Source organism: Cynocephalus volans, chromosome 9 (assembly GCF_027409185.1).
Source record: "Cynocephalus volans isolate mCynVol1 chromosome 9, mCynVol1.pri, whole genome shotgun sequence".
Classification (NCBI taxonomy): Eukaryota; Metazoa; Chordata; class Mammalia; order Dermoptera; family Cynocephalidae; genus Cynocephalus; species Cynocephalus volans.
The window spans coordinates 140,518,597-140,533,507 of NC_084468.1; the positions used below are offsets into that span (position 1 = coordinate 140,518,597).

At 37.2% G+C, this 14,911-nt stretch overlaps 1 protein-coding gene across 2 annotated transcripts in view; it reads left to right on the forward strand.

Moving 5' to 3' along the window:
• The window catches only part of ETFDH (electron transfer flavoprotein dehydrogenase), a 33,471-nt gene that overhangs the window by 6,586 nt on the left and 11,974 nt on the right, over positions 1–14,911 (forward strand). For both annotated transcript variants that reach the window (XM_063107373.1, XM_063107372.1), the window contains 5 exons: positions 384–524; positions 954–1,183; positions 5,115–5,196; positions 5,628–5,746; positions 9,160–9,237. In XM_063107373.1, the coding sequence (XP_062963443.1) occupies positions 384–524; positions 954–1,183; positions 5,115–5,196; positions 5,628–5,746; positions 9,160–9,237 (650 nt within the window). The remainder of the gene's footprint in view (positions 1–383; positions 525–953; positions 1,184–5,114; positions 5,197–5,627; positions 5,747–9,159; positions 9,238–14,911) is intronic.

Below are 14,911 nucleotides of genomic sequence, written 5' to 3' on the forward strand. Positions count from 1 at the left end.
AACTTTAAACTTTAAAACAACTTTAAAAAGAAGCTGACCATAAAACCCAGTTTACCGTTGGCCCAATATAATCATTAATACTGCCCTGTTTTACTCTCAAAAGTGTCCAGTTTGAACGACTAATCATATTGTCATCCTGTTTATAGGTTAAGCCTGACATGAGCTAAATCAAGTAAATTTATTAGATAGTTTTAAGGTATTTAAGATTTGAAAACATTGCTTTATAAGAAAAAGCTAACTGAATTGTTCATCTAGGAAAGAATACAGTCTGTTTCAGTTTATATGACTTATTGAGTATGATCATGGAGTTTATATGTTTTTTCAATCTACTCCTAAGGAAAACTAATTGAAAAAAGATAATAATGTTCATAATTTTTGTGCAGCATATCAGTGCTTTCATGCCTTAAAAATTAAGAGAAATTATCTACCTCTGTATGCTACAAGATGGTCTTCAACTTCTGTTGTACCTCGAATTACTACCCACTATACTGTTTATCCCCGAGATAAAGACAAGCGGTGGGAAGGTAAGTAATAATTTGTGTAAAATACTTGAGATTCTTCTAGATACTTCATATTATTTTGTGGAGGGGTACATTATATTTTTTATGATAGTTTAAACGCATTTAATATGTTATGGCTTTACCAAATATGTTACATATTACTATTTAGATAAGCAAATATTTGTTAAATTTATAATAATAAATCTCAAAGCCAAAAGCTAGTTAATGGAAGCTAAAATAAGATATGAACTGGAGCAGAACCTAAGAAAACATCAAACTAATATAATAATATACCTAATGTAATTACTGTGCAAAGCACAGGGAGAATTTTTATAAATAATGCTCTGACACGTAGAGGATATTTTTAAACCAGCATGTGATTTATTACGTGAATATCAGGTCATATTAATTCCAGAATTTTTGTCTATATTTTTAACATTTTTTTCCTCCCAGGAGTGAACATGGAGAGGTTTGCGGAAGAAGCAGATGTAGTAATAGTTGGTGCAGGCCCTGCAGGGCTCTCTGCTGCTGTTCGGCTAAAGCAGTTGGCTGCTAAACATGAAAAGGACATTCGTGTGTGTCTAGTGGAAAAGGCTGCTCAAATAGGAGCTCATACTCTCTCAGGGGCTTGCCTTGATCCAGGTGCTTTTAAAGAACTCTTCCCAGACTGGAAGGAGAAGGGGGTATGAAAAATTGTTTTTTATACAAACACTAATCTTTATTATATCTCTATTTCTGAATTAATGGAATATAGGGAACCTTTTCCATGTAATTCTATCACTTAGGGAATAATTTTATATATACATTATTTTTTTAATTTGAAAAGAGCAAAAAAGATTGAATCTTAACAGATAGAGTTATAATTTAAGATATTAACTCATATTTTTATATAATGTCATCTACGTATTGTATTTATGTACTAGATTTATGAGAAGGCATGATCTTGAGAAAACCTTTCAATATTTGTACCAAATGAAATACAACATTTTTTATTTTAAGAGTATTTTTTTAACTTGTTCTGTAGGTATTTGTACCATGTTTTTTTTTGTTTTTATTGCAGAGCGGGGGGTTGGATGGAGGTGGGAGTGAAGGGCAGGGCTGGCCTACAGCTGGCTCCTTTACTGGTCTCATTGCAGAGGGTGGGGGGTGTAGCTGAGGCCCACAGGCCACCCCCTACTCTGGCTTGAGAGTCTGGGGGTTTTCTGGCGATGGCTCGGTTGTTGCTGGGCTGGAGACGAACATCAGGGGGTGTAGCTGAGGCCCTCAACACCCCCACCCCAGCTCGGGAGACTGGGGGACTTGCATTGGTGGCTCAGTCATCACTGGGCTGGATGCAGACATCAGGGTAGCATGGCTAAGGCCCTTGGGGCCCCCTCACCCCAGCTCAGGAGCCCAGGAAGCTTCCAGCCCTTCTGGGTTTTGTAGGTGTTTTTGGTGGTATTAGACATTTACTGGTTAATATCAGAACTTTGTCTCTGATCTGGGGGTTATTTGTGTTTTCTTTCAGTTATGTGTTGGATTATTAGCTACCCCCACCACATAAACTCCACACTGGAATACTTTGTCATCCTTTGCTTACTTCTAAAATGGGGGAACTTCTTGTGGGAACCAGCAGATGAGTCCTGTGGTTGAGCTAAATTGCTGCTTTGCTGCTGATTCTCTGGGGAAGGATTTTTGTGCAGCTCAGGTTTTAATTGTTGACCTTTTAAGCACTTCCTGGTCTAGTGAGATCCGATACACCTGGATTATGTGGAAACTCTGGGCTGGGCCTGAGTCCTTTCAGCAAACCGCACCCCCTGCAGTTCTATATTTCTGACCAGTCTCCACTGAATGGGCCTGTGCTGATTGGGGAGCAGATCAGCTGTCCATGCTGTGCCCCAGTTTTCCCCCAGTAGACCAGTTTCCCCCACCCCCTGTATTCCAAACACTTCCCATGGGGCAGGCCATGCGCCCGTCCCTTACAATGACTCACCAGCCTTTCAGTAGCTCCTTTTTTCAGTTGTCTGTGGCCCCTTGCTCCTGTGTGGGTCCACAGGAACCCTGTCAGTGGTCTTGCTGGCCTGGGAATCACCAAGGCCTTCCTCTCCTCTGCAGTCTCCAAGCAACTTCACACAAGGGGCACGGCTGTGGATTTTGCCAGCTCTTGCTCTGTGTGCTCACCAGGGCCAGCCTTGAAATGACTGTGTCTCAAAACAGTCAGAGTGGTCCCTTCCTTCTCTCATTGCGGTTTCTCCCACCTTCATGAACTCTGTAGTTCTCTCCTCCTCTTCCCCTGAGCTCTAGCAGTTCCAGCTTGGTGGTCTTTGCTTTTTAATAGTTGTAAATTGGTCAGTTGCGGGAGAGAGTGACATTGGGGGCCATCTTGATTCTCTCTGTCTGTATCATTGTTTTTAATAAAGTGTTATATAAAATTTTCTGGGACAATGCAATATCTAAAGTCAAAAAGGATCATCCAATTTTCTAAAAAAATTAGAAAGGTTTTTCTAAAAAAACATTAATTAATATGACCACCCATAAACTAAGCAGAAAAGCTACAGGTATGGTATGCAGAGGACCAAGTGGTAGTTTTATGGCCCTCAGAATTTGTATGAACTTGGTTAAAATCTCGTTCTCTCAGTATTTTCTTCTATAAGGTGGGTTATATGTGTCATACCTCCAAAGTTAGAATATTCAGTGTCTATGAATATACTTGGTAAAGGTCCAAAAATTATATAATTATCATCTGTATTTTTTCCACGAGGAGTAAATTGAATTCCAGAAATTTTATCTGTGCTCTTTTTAAAATATCAAGTTCCTTTAAACTACAAATATTTTAATCATGCCTAATTAAATTTCTGTTCTCAATATTTTATGAGAAACAGATATCATTGAATTATTATTCCCGTAATATCAATTCTAATATGAAACATCTTAATAAAGTTTATGGACAATGTGTATTAGGGAAAAACTATGCCTGAATTTCAAAAATTTTTTGGTACCAGAATAAACTCATACTGACTTGTTATAAGAGTCTCAACAGGATCTAGTTTGAAGCACTAAGAAGGATAAGACATTAGTTTGAAAAGATCCCCTGTCAGAGCAACATAAATTCCCCTAAAATCGAAGCAAGAACACACATAAAATTGATGGTGACACGTGGGTGGAAGAACGGTGAAATAATTGATGCTTTACAAAAAGTTTATGGGGATAGTGCCCCCAAAGAAATCAGCGGTTTACAAGTGGGTAACTCATTTTAAGAAGGGATGAGATGATCTCAAAGATGAAGCCATCAGTGGCAGACAATCCACATTCATGAGGAAAAAATCAATCAGAAACAATAGCCAACACCGTAGACATATCATTTGGTTCATCCTACACAATTCTGACTGAAAAATTACAGTTGAGCAGACTTTCTGCTTGGTGGTTGCAAAAACTGTTGTGCCCAGACCAGCTGCAGACAAGAGCAGAGCTTTCAGTAGAGATTTTAAACAAGTGAGATCAAGATCCTTAAGCATTGCTCCAACGAATTGTAACAGGAGGTGAAACGTGACTTTCCCAGTACAGTCCTGGAGACAAAGCTCAGCAAAGCAATGGCTGCCAGGAGGTGGTGTAGTCCAATCCAAGCAAAAGCAGACCAATCAGGAGCACAGGTCATGGTAACAGTTTTTTGGGACGCTAAAAGCATTTTGCTTGCTGACTTTCTGGAGGGCCAGAGAATAGTAACTTCAGCTTATTATAGAGTGTTTTCAAAAAGTTAGCCAAAGCTTTCGCAGAAAAACGCCTGGGAGAGCTTCACCAGAGAGTCCTTCTCTACCACACCAGTGCTCCTGCTCAATCCTCTCATCTAATAGGGCAGTTTTGTGAGACTTTCAATGAGAAATCATTAGACATCGACCTTACAGCCCTGATTTAGCCCTTTCTGACTTCTTTCTGTCTTCTAAGCTTAAAAAATCTTTAAAGGGCACCCATTTTTCTTCAGTTAATAATGTGAAAAAACTGCATTAACATGGTTAAATTCCCAAGACCCTTAGTTCTTTAGGGATGGACTAAATGTCTGGTATCGTCACTTACAAAAGTGTTTTCAACTTGGTGGAGCTTATGTTGAGAAATAAAGTTTATATTTTTTATTTTCATCTTTTAATAACATTTTTCATGAATATTTTAAAGTCCCCTTGTAGAGAGAAAACATTTTTCATATCAAAGGCCTTTATTGCTTTGGCACTCGCTTACATATATATAACTGGCAGGTAAAATTTATTGCATGTGTATTAATTGTCTTCATCCAAAAGAAAAATGAAACTTATCTTTTCAACAATCAGGAAGTTTCAACTTGGAGTCAAGTGCCAAGGCTAAACTCCTACTGACAAAGGGAGACATGCTGTTCACATTTCAAAGATGTCTCCAAGGCTCCCAAGAAAGACATTTTGGGATGCACAACTGGCAAGAGGCTTATACATCTCAAAGAGACAGAGAAAGGATTTACATTTACAAGTTTTCTAAAGGAAATGGGTAAAGAAAAGTGAGGGGGAGTTCCCTTTTCCTTTTGTCTCCATAGTAACGCTAAAAGCGTTTTGTATTTATATTTACCCTTACAAATATGAACTAGAACCTTGTTGTTTCCTCTTTCGTTTCTAGGCTCCACTTAACACTCCTGTAACAGAAGACAGATTTGGAATTTTAACAGAGAAATATAGAATTCCTGTGCCAATTCTTCCAGGTAAGATATGACAAATACTCGTAGAACAACGGAATTCTGCAGCTGAAAGGAACTACATTTCATCTTGTGAAATTCCGCCTTTTACAGATGAGAAAACTGAGGTCCAGAGATTTGAAGGATTTACCCAAAGATATACAGCTAGCTGGTGGGAAAGCAGTCTAGAACCCAGTTCTTTTGTCTTCCAGTCTAGAAGAATTGAGGTAGCCTTATAAGCCAACCAGGAATTTTTAATTTGATGCTTTAATGTTGTTTTTAATTTAATAAAGTAAAACTCTAGATCAAAATTATAGAAAATAAGTTGAAAGTATGACCATCAAGATAATGTATACGTTTATGCAGAAATACACATTGATTAGAATTTTTTAATTATTTATTATTTGAGATGTTTTATTAACAAAAAGTCAGATTTATAAATTAAGCATGTATTTTAGGTCTTCCGATGAATAATCACGGCAATTACATTGTACGCTTGGGACATTTAGTGAGCTGGATGGGAGAACAAGCAGAAGCCCTTGGTGTTGAAGTATATCCTGGTTATGCTGCTGCTGAGGTTTGTGTAGTTTTGTTTTGTTTTTAGTATTTATGGAAGTAATGTCTTAGAAAAGCCATAGAATTGTAAAATTGCCAGTTTAGAAGGTACCTTAAAAAGATCTATTCCAGAGAGTACTTGAATTCCATATATTGTACTCCCATAAGTGATTTTTCAAGTTATGAATGAACACCATAAGGGATGAAAAATTCTCTCTGATTTGTGGGCTGTTGGTAATTTCTTTCTTATATTCAACAGAAATTATCTACTGTTTTTATAGTGTACAGAACAAATTTATGCCCTCTTCCAAGGACAACTTTCTGATTATAATTATGCCCTGCTCTCTCTTCTTTCACACCTTTACTCTGGAGTTTTCTTTGTTTAGTTTTTGTTTATCTCAGTGAATGCCTGGTATAGGGATCTGAACCCTTGACGTTGGTGCTGTCAGCACCATTCTCTAACAAAGTGAGCTAACCAGCCAGCCCTGGAATTTTTCCTTTCTCAGTGTAGCGGCAGAAAGGTGTAACATCTTTCCTCACCCATCATAAGGGTCACGGAAGACACTGCTACAAGGAAAGACAGGTTAACTAGAGAAAAGCATAACAAATTTATTTCGTCCAAGTTTTACATAACAGGGGAGCCATCAGAAATGAAGACCCCCAAAGACCCAGGGAAAACTATGTATTTTTAAGCTTATGTTCCATGAAGAATAGGCAAGCATATACAAATGTGATTGGACAAACGGGTATGAACTCATGTTAACACACTGAGGGGGCAAACCCAGCAAGGCCTGTCTGCTCACGTTCTTCTTGATCTCTCTGTACAGCATTCCTTCTTACTAGGTATGGGGCAAGTCCCCTCTGTTATTAGGGTCTTGAAGGGAAAAGGGAGAGAGTAACCTTTTTAGGTTTTATGGCTTGCTTTGAAGAGAGGAGTTCTAATTTCCATGACCCACCTTGGGGAAGAGGAATTCTGGTTTCTGTGACTTGCTTTGGGGGAGACAGAGGGGTGGGAGAAAAAAGGAAGGAAGAAAGTCAGAAAGACCTTGCTTCTGAGGTCTTTCCAATTTTCTTCAGTTCAAAGCATTCAGCATCTGCCAAGGAATTAATATCCATGATATACAAGGAACTTAAACAAGTCAGGAGTAAAAAAACAAATAATCAGATTTTAAAATGGACAAATGAGCTGAATAGACATTTCTCAAAAGAGGACATACAGATGGCCATAGGTATATGAAAAAAATGCTCAACATCATTAATCATCAGAAAATTGTAAATCAGAACTACATTGAGATATCATGTCACCCCGATTAGACTGGCTATTATCAAAAAGACAGAGAATAACAAATGCTGAGGAGGATGCAGAGAAAGGGGAACTCTTATACACTGTTGGTAGGATTGTAAATTAGTACAGCCATTATGAAAAACAGTATGGAGGTTTCTCAGACAACTACAGATAGAACTGCCATATGATCCAGCAATCCCACCGCTGGGTATATACCCAAAGGAATGGAAATCATCATGTCAAAAGGACATCTGCACTCTCATGTTTAATGCAGCTCTATTCACAATAGCCAAGATATGGAACCAACCTAAATATTCATCAACGGATGATTGGATAAAGAAAATGTGGTATATGTACACAATGGAATACTCCTCAGTCATAAAAAAGAATGAAATTCTGCCATTTGCAGCAGCATGGATGGGCTTGGAGAAAATTATGTTAAGTAAAGTAAGCCAGACACAAAAAGAGAAATACCACATGGTCTCACTCATAAGTGGAAGATATAAATGAATGAATGAATGAATGAATGAATACCACATGGTCTCAGTCCTAAGTGGGAGGTGTAAATTAATTTATTAATTAAACAAACAATAAGTTTGTTTAAGGTACAATCCATTACATACATTTAATTGTCTTTACCCAAAATAAAAATAAAACATATTTTTTTGATAAACAGGAATGTACAGCTTGGAGCCAACCACCTAGCCCCGACTCCCACAGAGACAAGAAGACAGGACCACAACCTCCTTGATGTTCATATTTCAAAGTGATTGCTCCAAAGTCCACAAGAAAGACATTCCTAGGATGCAAAACTGGCAAGAGGCTTATTTAGCTTGTAGAAAGGTTCCCATATATTTCAGAGAGACAGAGAAAGGATTTACAGTTAGACGTTTGCTAAAGGAAATGCTAAAAGAAAAGTGAGGGGTAGGGGGAAGTTCTCTTGTTTTTGGCAACAAAGAAAATTCAAATTTTTTTAGATTTGTTTTTATCTTTACAGTATGTAAGTCAAATAAAACACATAGGTCCCTGTGTTATACTTGCTGCTGCAAATTTCTGTTTTCACAGCCCGTACATATGCATTTGGTTTTTTGGACCTAAGAGTGGGATTTTGCATTTCTTGTTGTTAATTCTTTACTGTGATCAGTGTCAAAAATCAGACGTAGGTGGTTTATAAAATCTATGATTTTCGTTTTTTAGTACACACACATACTTACAGTCTCTTGTACCTCTCCACTTTTCCTCAGTTTCTTAATGATCTTCAACAATAGATTTCTGATCTATTTATCAGTTTTGGGGTTTTTGTTTTGTGGTGGGTTTTTTTTTGTTTGTTTGTTTGTTTGTTTTTGATTTTGTGATTTTCTGAGCCAGACTTCAGTTCTAGTCCATAGCCACATTCTACTGTTGATTTGTTTTCAGGGTATCAAATAAAACCTTTATATCTTTTTCTCCCGTTTCCATTGCTGCTCATTCTTGTTTTACCTCTCCATTCCCATGCTTTCTTATAATCTGTTGTATGATTCCAGTGTACATTTTGTACTTTTCCATTCAAAGAGCATTTTCCTCCAGAGAGGAAACAGAAACCAAGTGAGGGTTACAGAGTATTGCTGTTTCTCATCTTCAGAATTATACTTTTGAACTATTTTCCCCCTTCCTTCTTACTCCAAAAATAATCTTTAATCCCCTTTGGGCTGTCTTCAGCCTCTATCTGTTTTGTTTTCTTTGTTTTTTTTGTTTCTTAGCTCATTTGGGATGTAAGCTTTCCTGACACTGTTTCTTTCTCTCCCCACCTTCATGTTCTTCATTTGCTATAGGCCCTGATTTCAGACACTTGACACATAATTTGATACCTGAAAAGAGCTTCTTGCTTAATCTTACTGGTTTCTCTAGTAACCTCTCTAGTAGCCTCTCCCTTTTCTTTCTCATCAAGGTTGTGGCATCATTTTCATTTCCAACTGTCTGAGCTGTGTTCTTTTATACTTTACAAGGGAGAACCTTAATAGCATGTCTCTTTTTTTGCTTGAACACTTGAAGACCTGTATTTCTATAGTCTAGAGAACATGTTCATTTTCTGAGAAATCTAAGACTATTTACTGTTTCTTTTCAAGGTTATTATGCATCCTAAGGTGAAAATAAATTTTTTATCTTTTCAGGTACTTTTTCATGAAGATGGTAGTGTGAAAGGAATTGCCACTAACGACGTAGGGATACAAAAGGATGGTGCACCAAAGGTAAACCTTGTAATAGTTATGTACTTAAAAAAAAGTGACAAATGGAAAAGAAAGAACTAACTTAGGAGTTTAGGTCTTGCTACAAACTTCACATTAATTATTAATTAATGTGGATTTTAGAATATTATAATGAGAGAAAAATATGGAAAAATTATTTAAAAATATAGAAGGAGCTTTGAGCTAAACATGGTTTAGGTAAGTAGATATAACATGTTTAAGAATAATTTTTTTAAAAGATAAAAACATGTCTTATACAAATATAAAACAAACACATGTCAAAGATTTTATTTCACTCAGTTAATGAGGGAATCAGTAAGGTGTTAACAACCACTTGAAGGAGAATTCAAACATTCATACATACATAGGTCATCAATCAACTGCATTGCCACCTCCATAGTTTTCATTTCTATGGATAAGAATCATTTGCATAACTATCAGTATGCAAATAACTAATACTGATAGACCTCAACCTGATTTTAATGTGTTTTGGTAGATGTAAAACTTATTGCCTTCCTCTCATTCAAAATATAAGCCTGGATGGTTTTCAGGTTTTCACAGTTTGTGTTTTTGAATCTGAGAAAGAAAGCGTTTAGAACATAGAGCTCTCACTCAATAGGTGCCTTGGAAAAGACAAGGAAAAAAATACCTTTCTTTCCTATTGTATTAGTCAGGGTTCTCCAGAGAGACAGAATCAATAGGATATGTTATAAATATATGAGAGGGAATTTAGTAGGGGAATTATCTCACACAATTGTGAAAAAAAGTCTCACGGTAGTCTATCTGCAAACTGAATACCTGTACCGTGGCTCAGTCTAAGTCCGAAGGCCTCAAAACCAGGAAGCCGATGGCATCCTTGGTATAAGTCCTGGAACCCAAAAGCTGAAGAGTCTCGAGCTCTGATGTCCAAGGACAGGAGAGAAGAGTGTATCTCAGCTCCAGCAGATAAGAAAGACATATTCACCTTTTTTTCATTTTTTTTGTTCTCTTTTGGCCCCTAGTGGATTGGATGGTTCCCATCCACACTGAGGGTAGGTCTTTCCCACTCAGTCCACTCAGGTTCTCATACTAATCTCTGCTGGACAGACCTAAAAAGATAGCTTTACCAGGTTTCTCAGCATTCCTTAATCTAATCAAGTTGACACCTAGAATTAACCTTTACACCTATAATAAGAACAAAATACAGATTAACATCTCAATTAATTACCTTGTCTAGTCATGTTTATTTGTTTATTATCTAATTTCCCAACTAGATTAAAAGCGCCACGAGGACAGAAATCATGGAGGGTTACTCCAGTGCCTGGCGTGGTACCAGATACATATTAGGTCCTCAGTAAATATTTGTTGACTGGTACTTTATCCTTTCTGCCATTCTTGAACAGAGTTAGGAATCTAGTCTGGAGTCTCCTCCAGTAGATCTTGCTGCCTCTCACTATTTCCTGCTTAGAAAGCAAGTGACAAAGCTCTCAAGAGTCTTACCTATTTCAGAGCTCCTCCAGTGGCTTAACTGGCTACAGCAGAGTCATGTGAGGTCTTGGGGCTCAGCATTTCCTGCAGTAGGTCTGAAGCAGAAGCCCCCAGGGATTCTGATGCATAGCCAGGTTTGCAAACAGCTGTTGTGTGATTCTCATAATGATAAAAGAATGCTGGTTTTCCTATATTATGGTTATTATTTTCTGTATTTTGATAATTTAATTATAAATTATATTTTATTCTTTAAAAAAAAAAATTGGGGGGGCAATTGGCTGGTACAGGTATCCAAACCCTTGACCTTGGTGTTACAACACCACACTCTAACCAACTAAGCTAACCAGCCATCCCCTTTTAAAATTTTTGTATTTAATATTATAACAAAATTGAAGCACATAAATTCTACCATTTTGGTACTTTATTTTTTGTGTGTTCTCATTTTTGTTCAAATAAGGTATTTTGTGTTCTATGTTTTGTATTTGTAAAAACATTTATATTTGGTATATTGTATTTATACAGATATAAAAGCATAGAAGAATACAATGGAGTCTTAGTAACTTCAGCCCCCAAATCTAAGTTTTTAAAATAATTATTTTACAAGGATGCAAAGAAAGGGGAACTCTTATACATTGTTGATGGTAAGGTTTATTATTAGTACAGATGTTATGAAAAATAGTATGGAGGTCTGTCAAAACACTGCAAATAGAACTACCATACAATCCAGCAATATCACTACTGAGAATATATCCAAAGGAAAGGAAGTCAACAAGTTGAAGGGACACCAGCATTCCCGTGTTTATTATGGCTGTATTCATAATAGTCAAGATTTGGAACCAACCTAAGTGTCTATCAGTGGATGACTGGATAAAGAAAATGTGATACGTATACAATGGAATACTACTTAGCCATAACAAAGAATAAAATTTTGCCATTTGTAGCAACATGGATGAGCTTGGAGAAAATTATGTTAAGTGAAATAAGCCAGGCACAGAAAGAGAAACACCACACGTTCTCACTCATATATGGTAGCTGAAAGAGTTGATCTCATGGAAGTACAGGACAGAAGAGTGGTTACTAGAGACTGGTAAGGGGAGCGGGGAGGGAGGGAAGAATAGGGAAAGGGTAATGTAGTGGATTGAATTATGTTCTCCCAAAACTCACTGAAGCTAGAATTCTGTCCCCCAAGTTTTATATATTAGAAACTTGGCCCCCACTGTGACTGTTAGGAGCGTAGGAAATCCTATTATGGTAATCGAAAGATGGAGCTTTGAAGAGGTGATTGGATTGTAGGACCCTGAAGTTGTGAATGGATTAAAAGTGGTGGTCAGGGGTGTGGTTCTGAGGGCTTTTAAAGAAGAGGAGAGTCTGTCTTTCCCTCTCTCTGCTCTCTCTGCTTCCACCATCTTGCAATGTGAGACCCCTGGGTCACTGTCGCCACCTCCAGTTGGAATTTGGACTTCCCAGCTTCAGAAACTGTAAGCAATAAATTTCGTTTTTCTTTATAAATCACCCAGTTTCAGGTATTTTGTTAGAAGCAACAGAAACGGACTAATACAGGCAGTAAATGGATAAAAATTGTAGAGGAATAGGAAGAACAAGATCTAGTGTTCTGTAGCATTATAGGGACACTACAGTCAACAACAAATTATTTTCAGTAGCTAGTTGAGAGGAAGTTGAATGTTCCCAACACAAAGATGTTACAAATGTTTGAGGTGATGGATATGCTAAATGCCCTGATATGATCATTGCACACTGTATAAATGTACCCAAATATCATATTGTACTCCATAAATATATACAATTATTATGGGTCTCAATAAAAAATAAATTAAAAAGAAAAAAAAATTTTCAGGGACAGAATTAGGTTTGAGGTTACCAGAAACTAAGGGGAAGGAATAATGAGAAGTTATTGCTTAATGAGTACAGAGTTTATGTTTAGGATGACGAAAAACTTTGGAAATAGATAGAGGTAGTAGTTGCATAGCATGGTGAGTGTAATTAATTCCACTCAGTTGTATATTTAAAAACGCTTAGGGCTGGCTGGTTAGCTCAGTTGTTTAGAGTGTGCTGCTGGTAACACCAAGGTCAAGGGTTTGGATTTCCCAGCTGCAAAAAAAAAAAAAAGCTTTAAATGGCAATTCCTATATGTATTCTACTGCACTTTTAAAAAATAATGATAAAATAATTATTTTAGTACCACAAGTTTGGAGTGGGGAAAATCAAGTTTTCTGTTTACTCTGACTTTCTTCCCTTCTATTTCACTGAAACAGCTTTTATCATCATCACGGATACCTCCATCTTGCCCGTCTGGTAGTGGAGTCTCTGTCTTCGCTTACCTGACCTCCTAGAAGGCTGCAGTGACACAGTTGAATAACTTTTTCCCTCTTGACACACTTTCCTGACTTGGCTCTTCTCACAACTTTCGGTTTTCTTGTTTTTCCCTGGCCCCACCTCCTGTTGCCTTTGCTTGCTTCTTCCTGTCCCCTAAATTGAGTTCCTTGGGCTGGGTGTTGAGTCCTCCATCTACGTTTTCTCTCTTGTGACCTCATCTAGTTCCATGGCTTTAACTACTCTTCCCTGAGTCCCAGAATCATATATCCTACTGCTCATTCAATAGCTCCACTCCTGTGTCTAATAGGCATCTTATTGTAAGAATTCTGATTTGGACATTTTTAAGCTTCATTGGTTAAATAACCTGCCCAAGGTCAGACACCTGGTAAGTAGTGGGGCTGGTATTTGAATACAGGCACAGCGACTCCAGGGCCTTTCCCTTGTACACTGAGGAGCATATTGCCTCTAACAGGAAAAAGAAATATATTAAGTAGTATTTTAGTTCATTGTATTAGTCTGTCTGTTGCTTATAACAGAATACCTGAAACTGGATAACTTATAAAGACATGAAATTTATTTTTATAGTTTGGAGGCTGGAAAGTCCAAGGATCAGGGAACACATCTAGTGAGGGCTTTCTTGGTGTTGACTCTCCACAGCAACAGAGGGTATCCCATGGTGAGAACGGGCTGAGCAAGAGAGCTAACTTTTTCACTGGCTGTCCTTATAAAGCCATGAGTACCACGCTCATTACTCAATGAATGGATCAGTCCATTCACAAGGCCACAGTCCTCATAGTCTAATCACCTCTTAAAGACCCCACCTTTCTAATACCATAATTGGATTTCCCACTCTCTTAACAGTATTACAATGGGCATCAAGCTTCCAGCACGTGAACTTTTGCAGGACACATTTGACCCATAGCATTCATTAAGATTAAATTGTTTTGTAAGTGGTGCTGGGAAGACTGCATGTCTATCTGGAAGCAATAGAGTTGGACCACTATTTTTTTTTAATTCTGATGATTTAAAACAAAAATCCCAGAAATAAATCTAAGACATTACAGTTACATTTAGTGACAGGATAAGCCATACAACAGTGAAAAGAAATTAAAAACCTACAAAAGAAGAGATAGACTTTTTTTAACTATATAAAAATTATGCACTTCTACATACCAAAAGATATTATATAGTCTGTGGATTAAAAGCAGGTTGGCAAAAAATTTTTGTCTATCTCTGATACCAACCAGCACTTAAACATTGACAAGAAAAAAAGACAACACATTGGGAAGATGGGTAGAGTCTAACAAATTGACAATTCATAGAAGAGTGAATCCAAATGATCACTTATCATAAAGATACTTAAATACCTTTTCTTTAGAGTCCACAACTTAAATGTCATTTCTTAAGAGAGATCTTTCTTGTCTACCCAATCCAGAATAGCTCCCTTCTATTGTTTTGTCTTGTAACACCCTGTGCATGTTTCATAGCACTTAAACACAATTTGTAATTATATACTCATGTATTTATTTAATATCTGCCTCTATAACTAGCCCAAAAGAAAGGAACATGTCTTTTTTTATTCATCCTTACATTCCCAATGCCTAGTACAGAACCTGGCACATTGTAAGTATTCATTTATTCTTGAAGCAAAAAGAAAAAGATGTTCAAAATAGCAGTCAGGGAAATGCAAATTAAAATAGTTATCATTACCATTGTTATACTAGCAAAAATGTGAAAGGAACGATTATATCTGTCACTGCCTGGACTTTAGGGAAAGGACTCTTCTTATATACTGCTGGTGGAAATATTAATTGCTTCAGGCTTTTTGGAAAGCAATCTGGTAATACATGTTAAAAATAGGTGTACTCTTTGACCA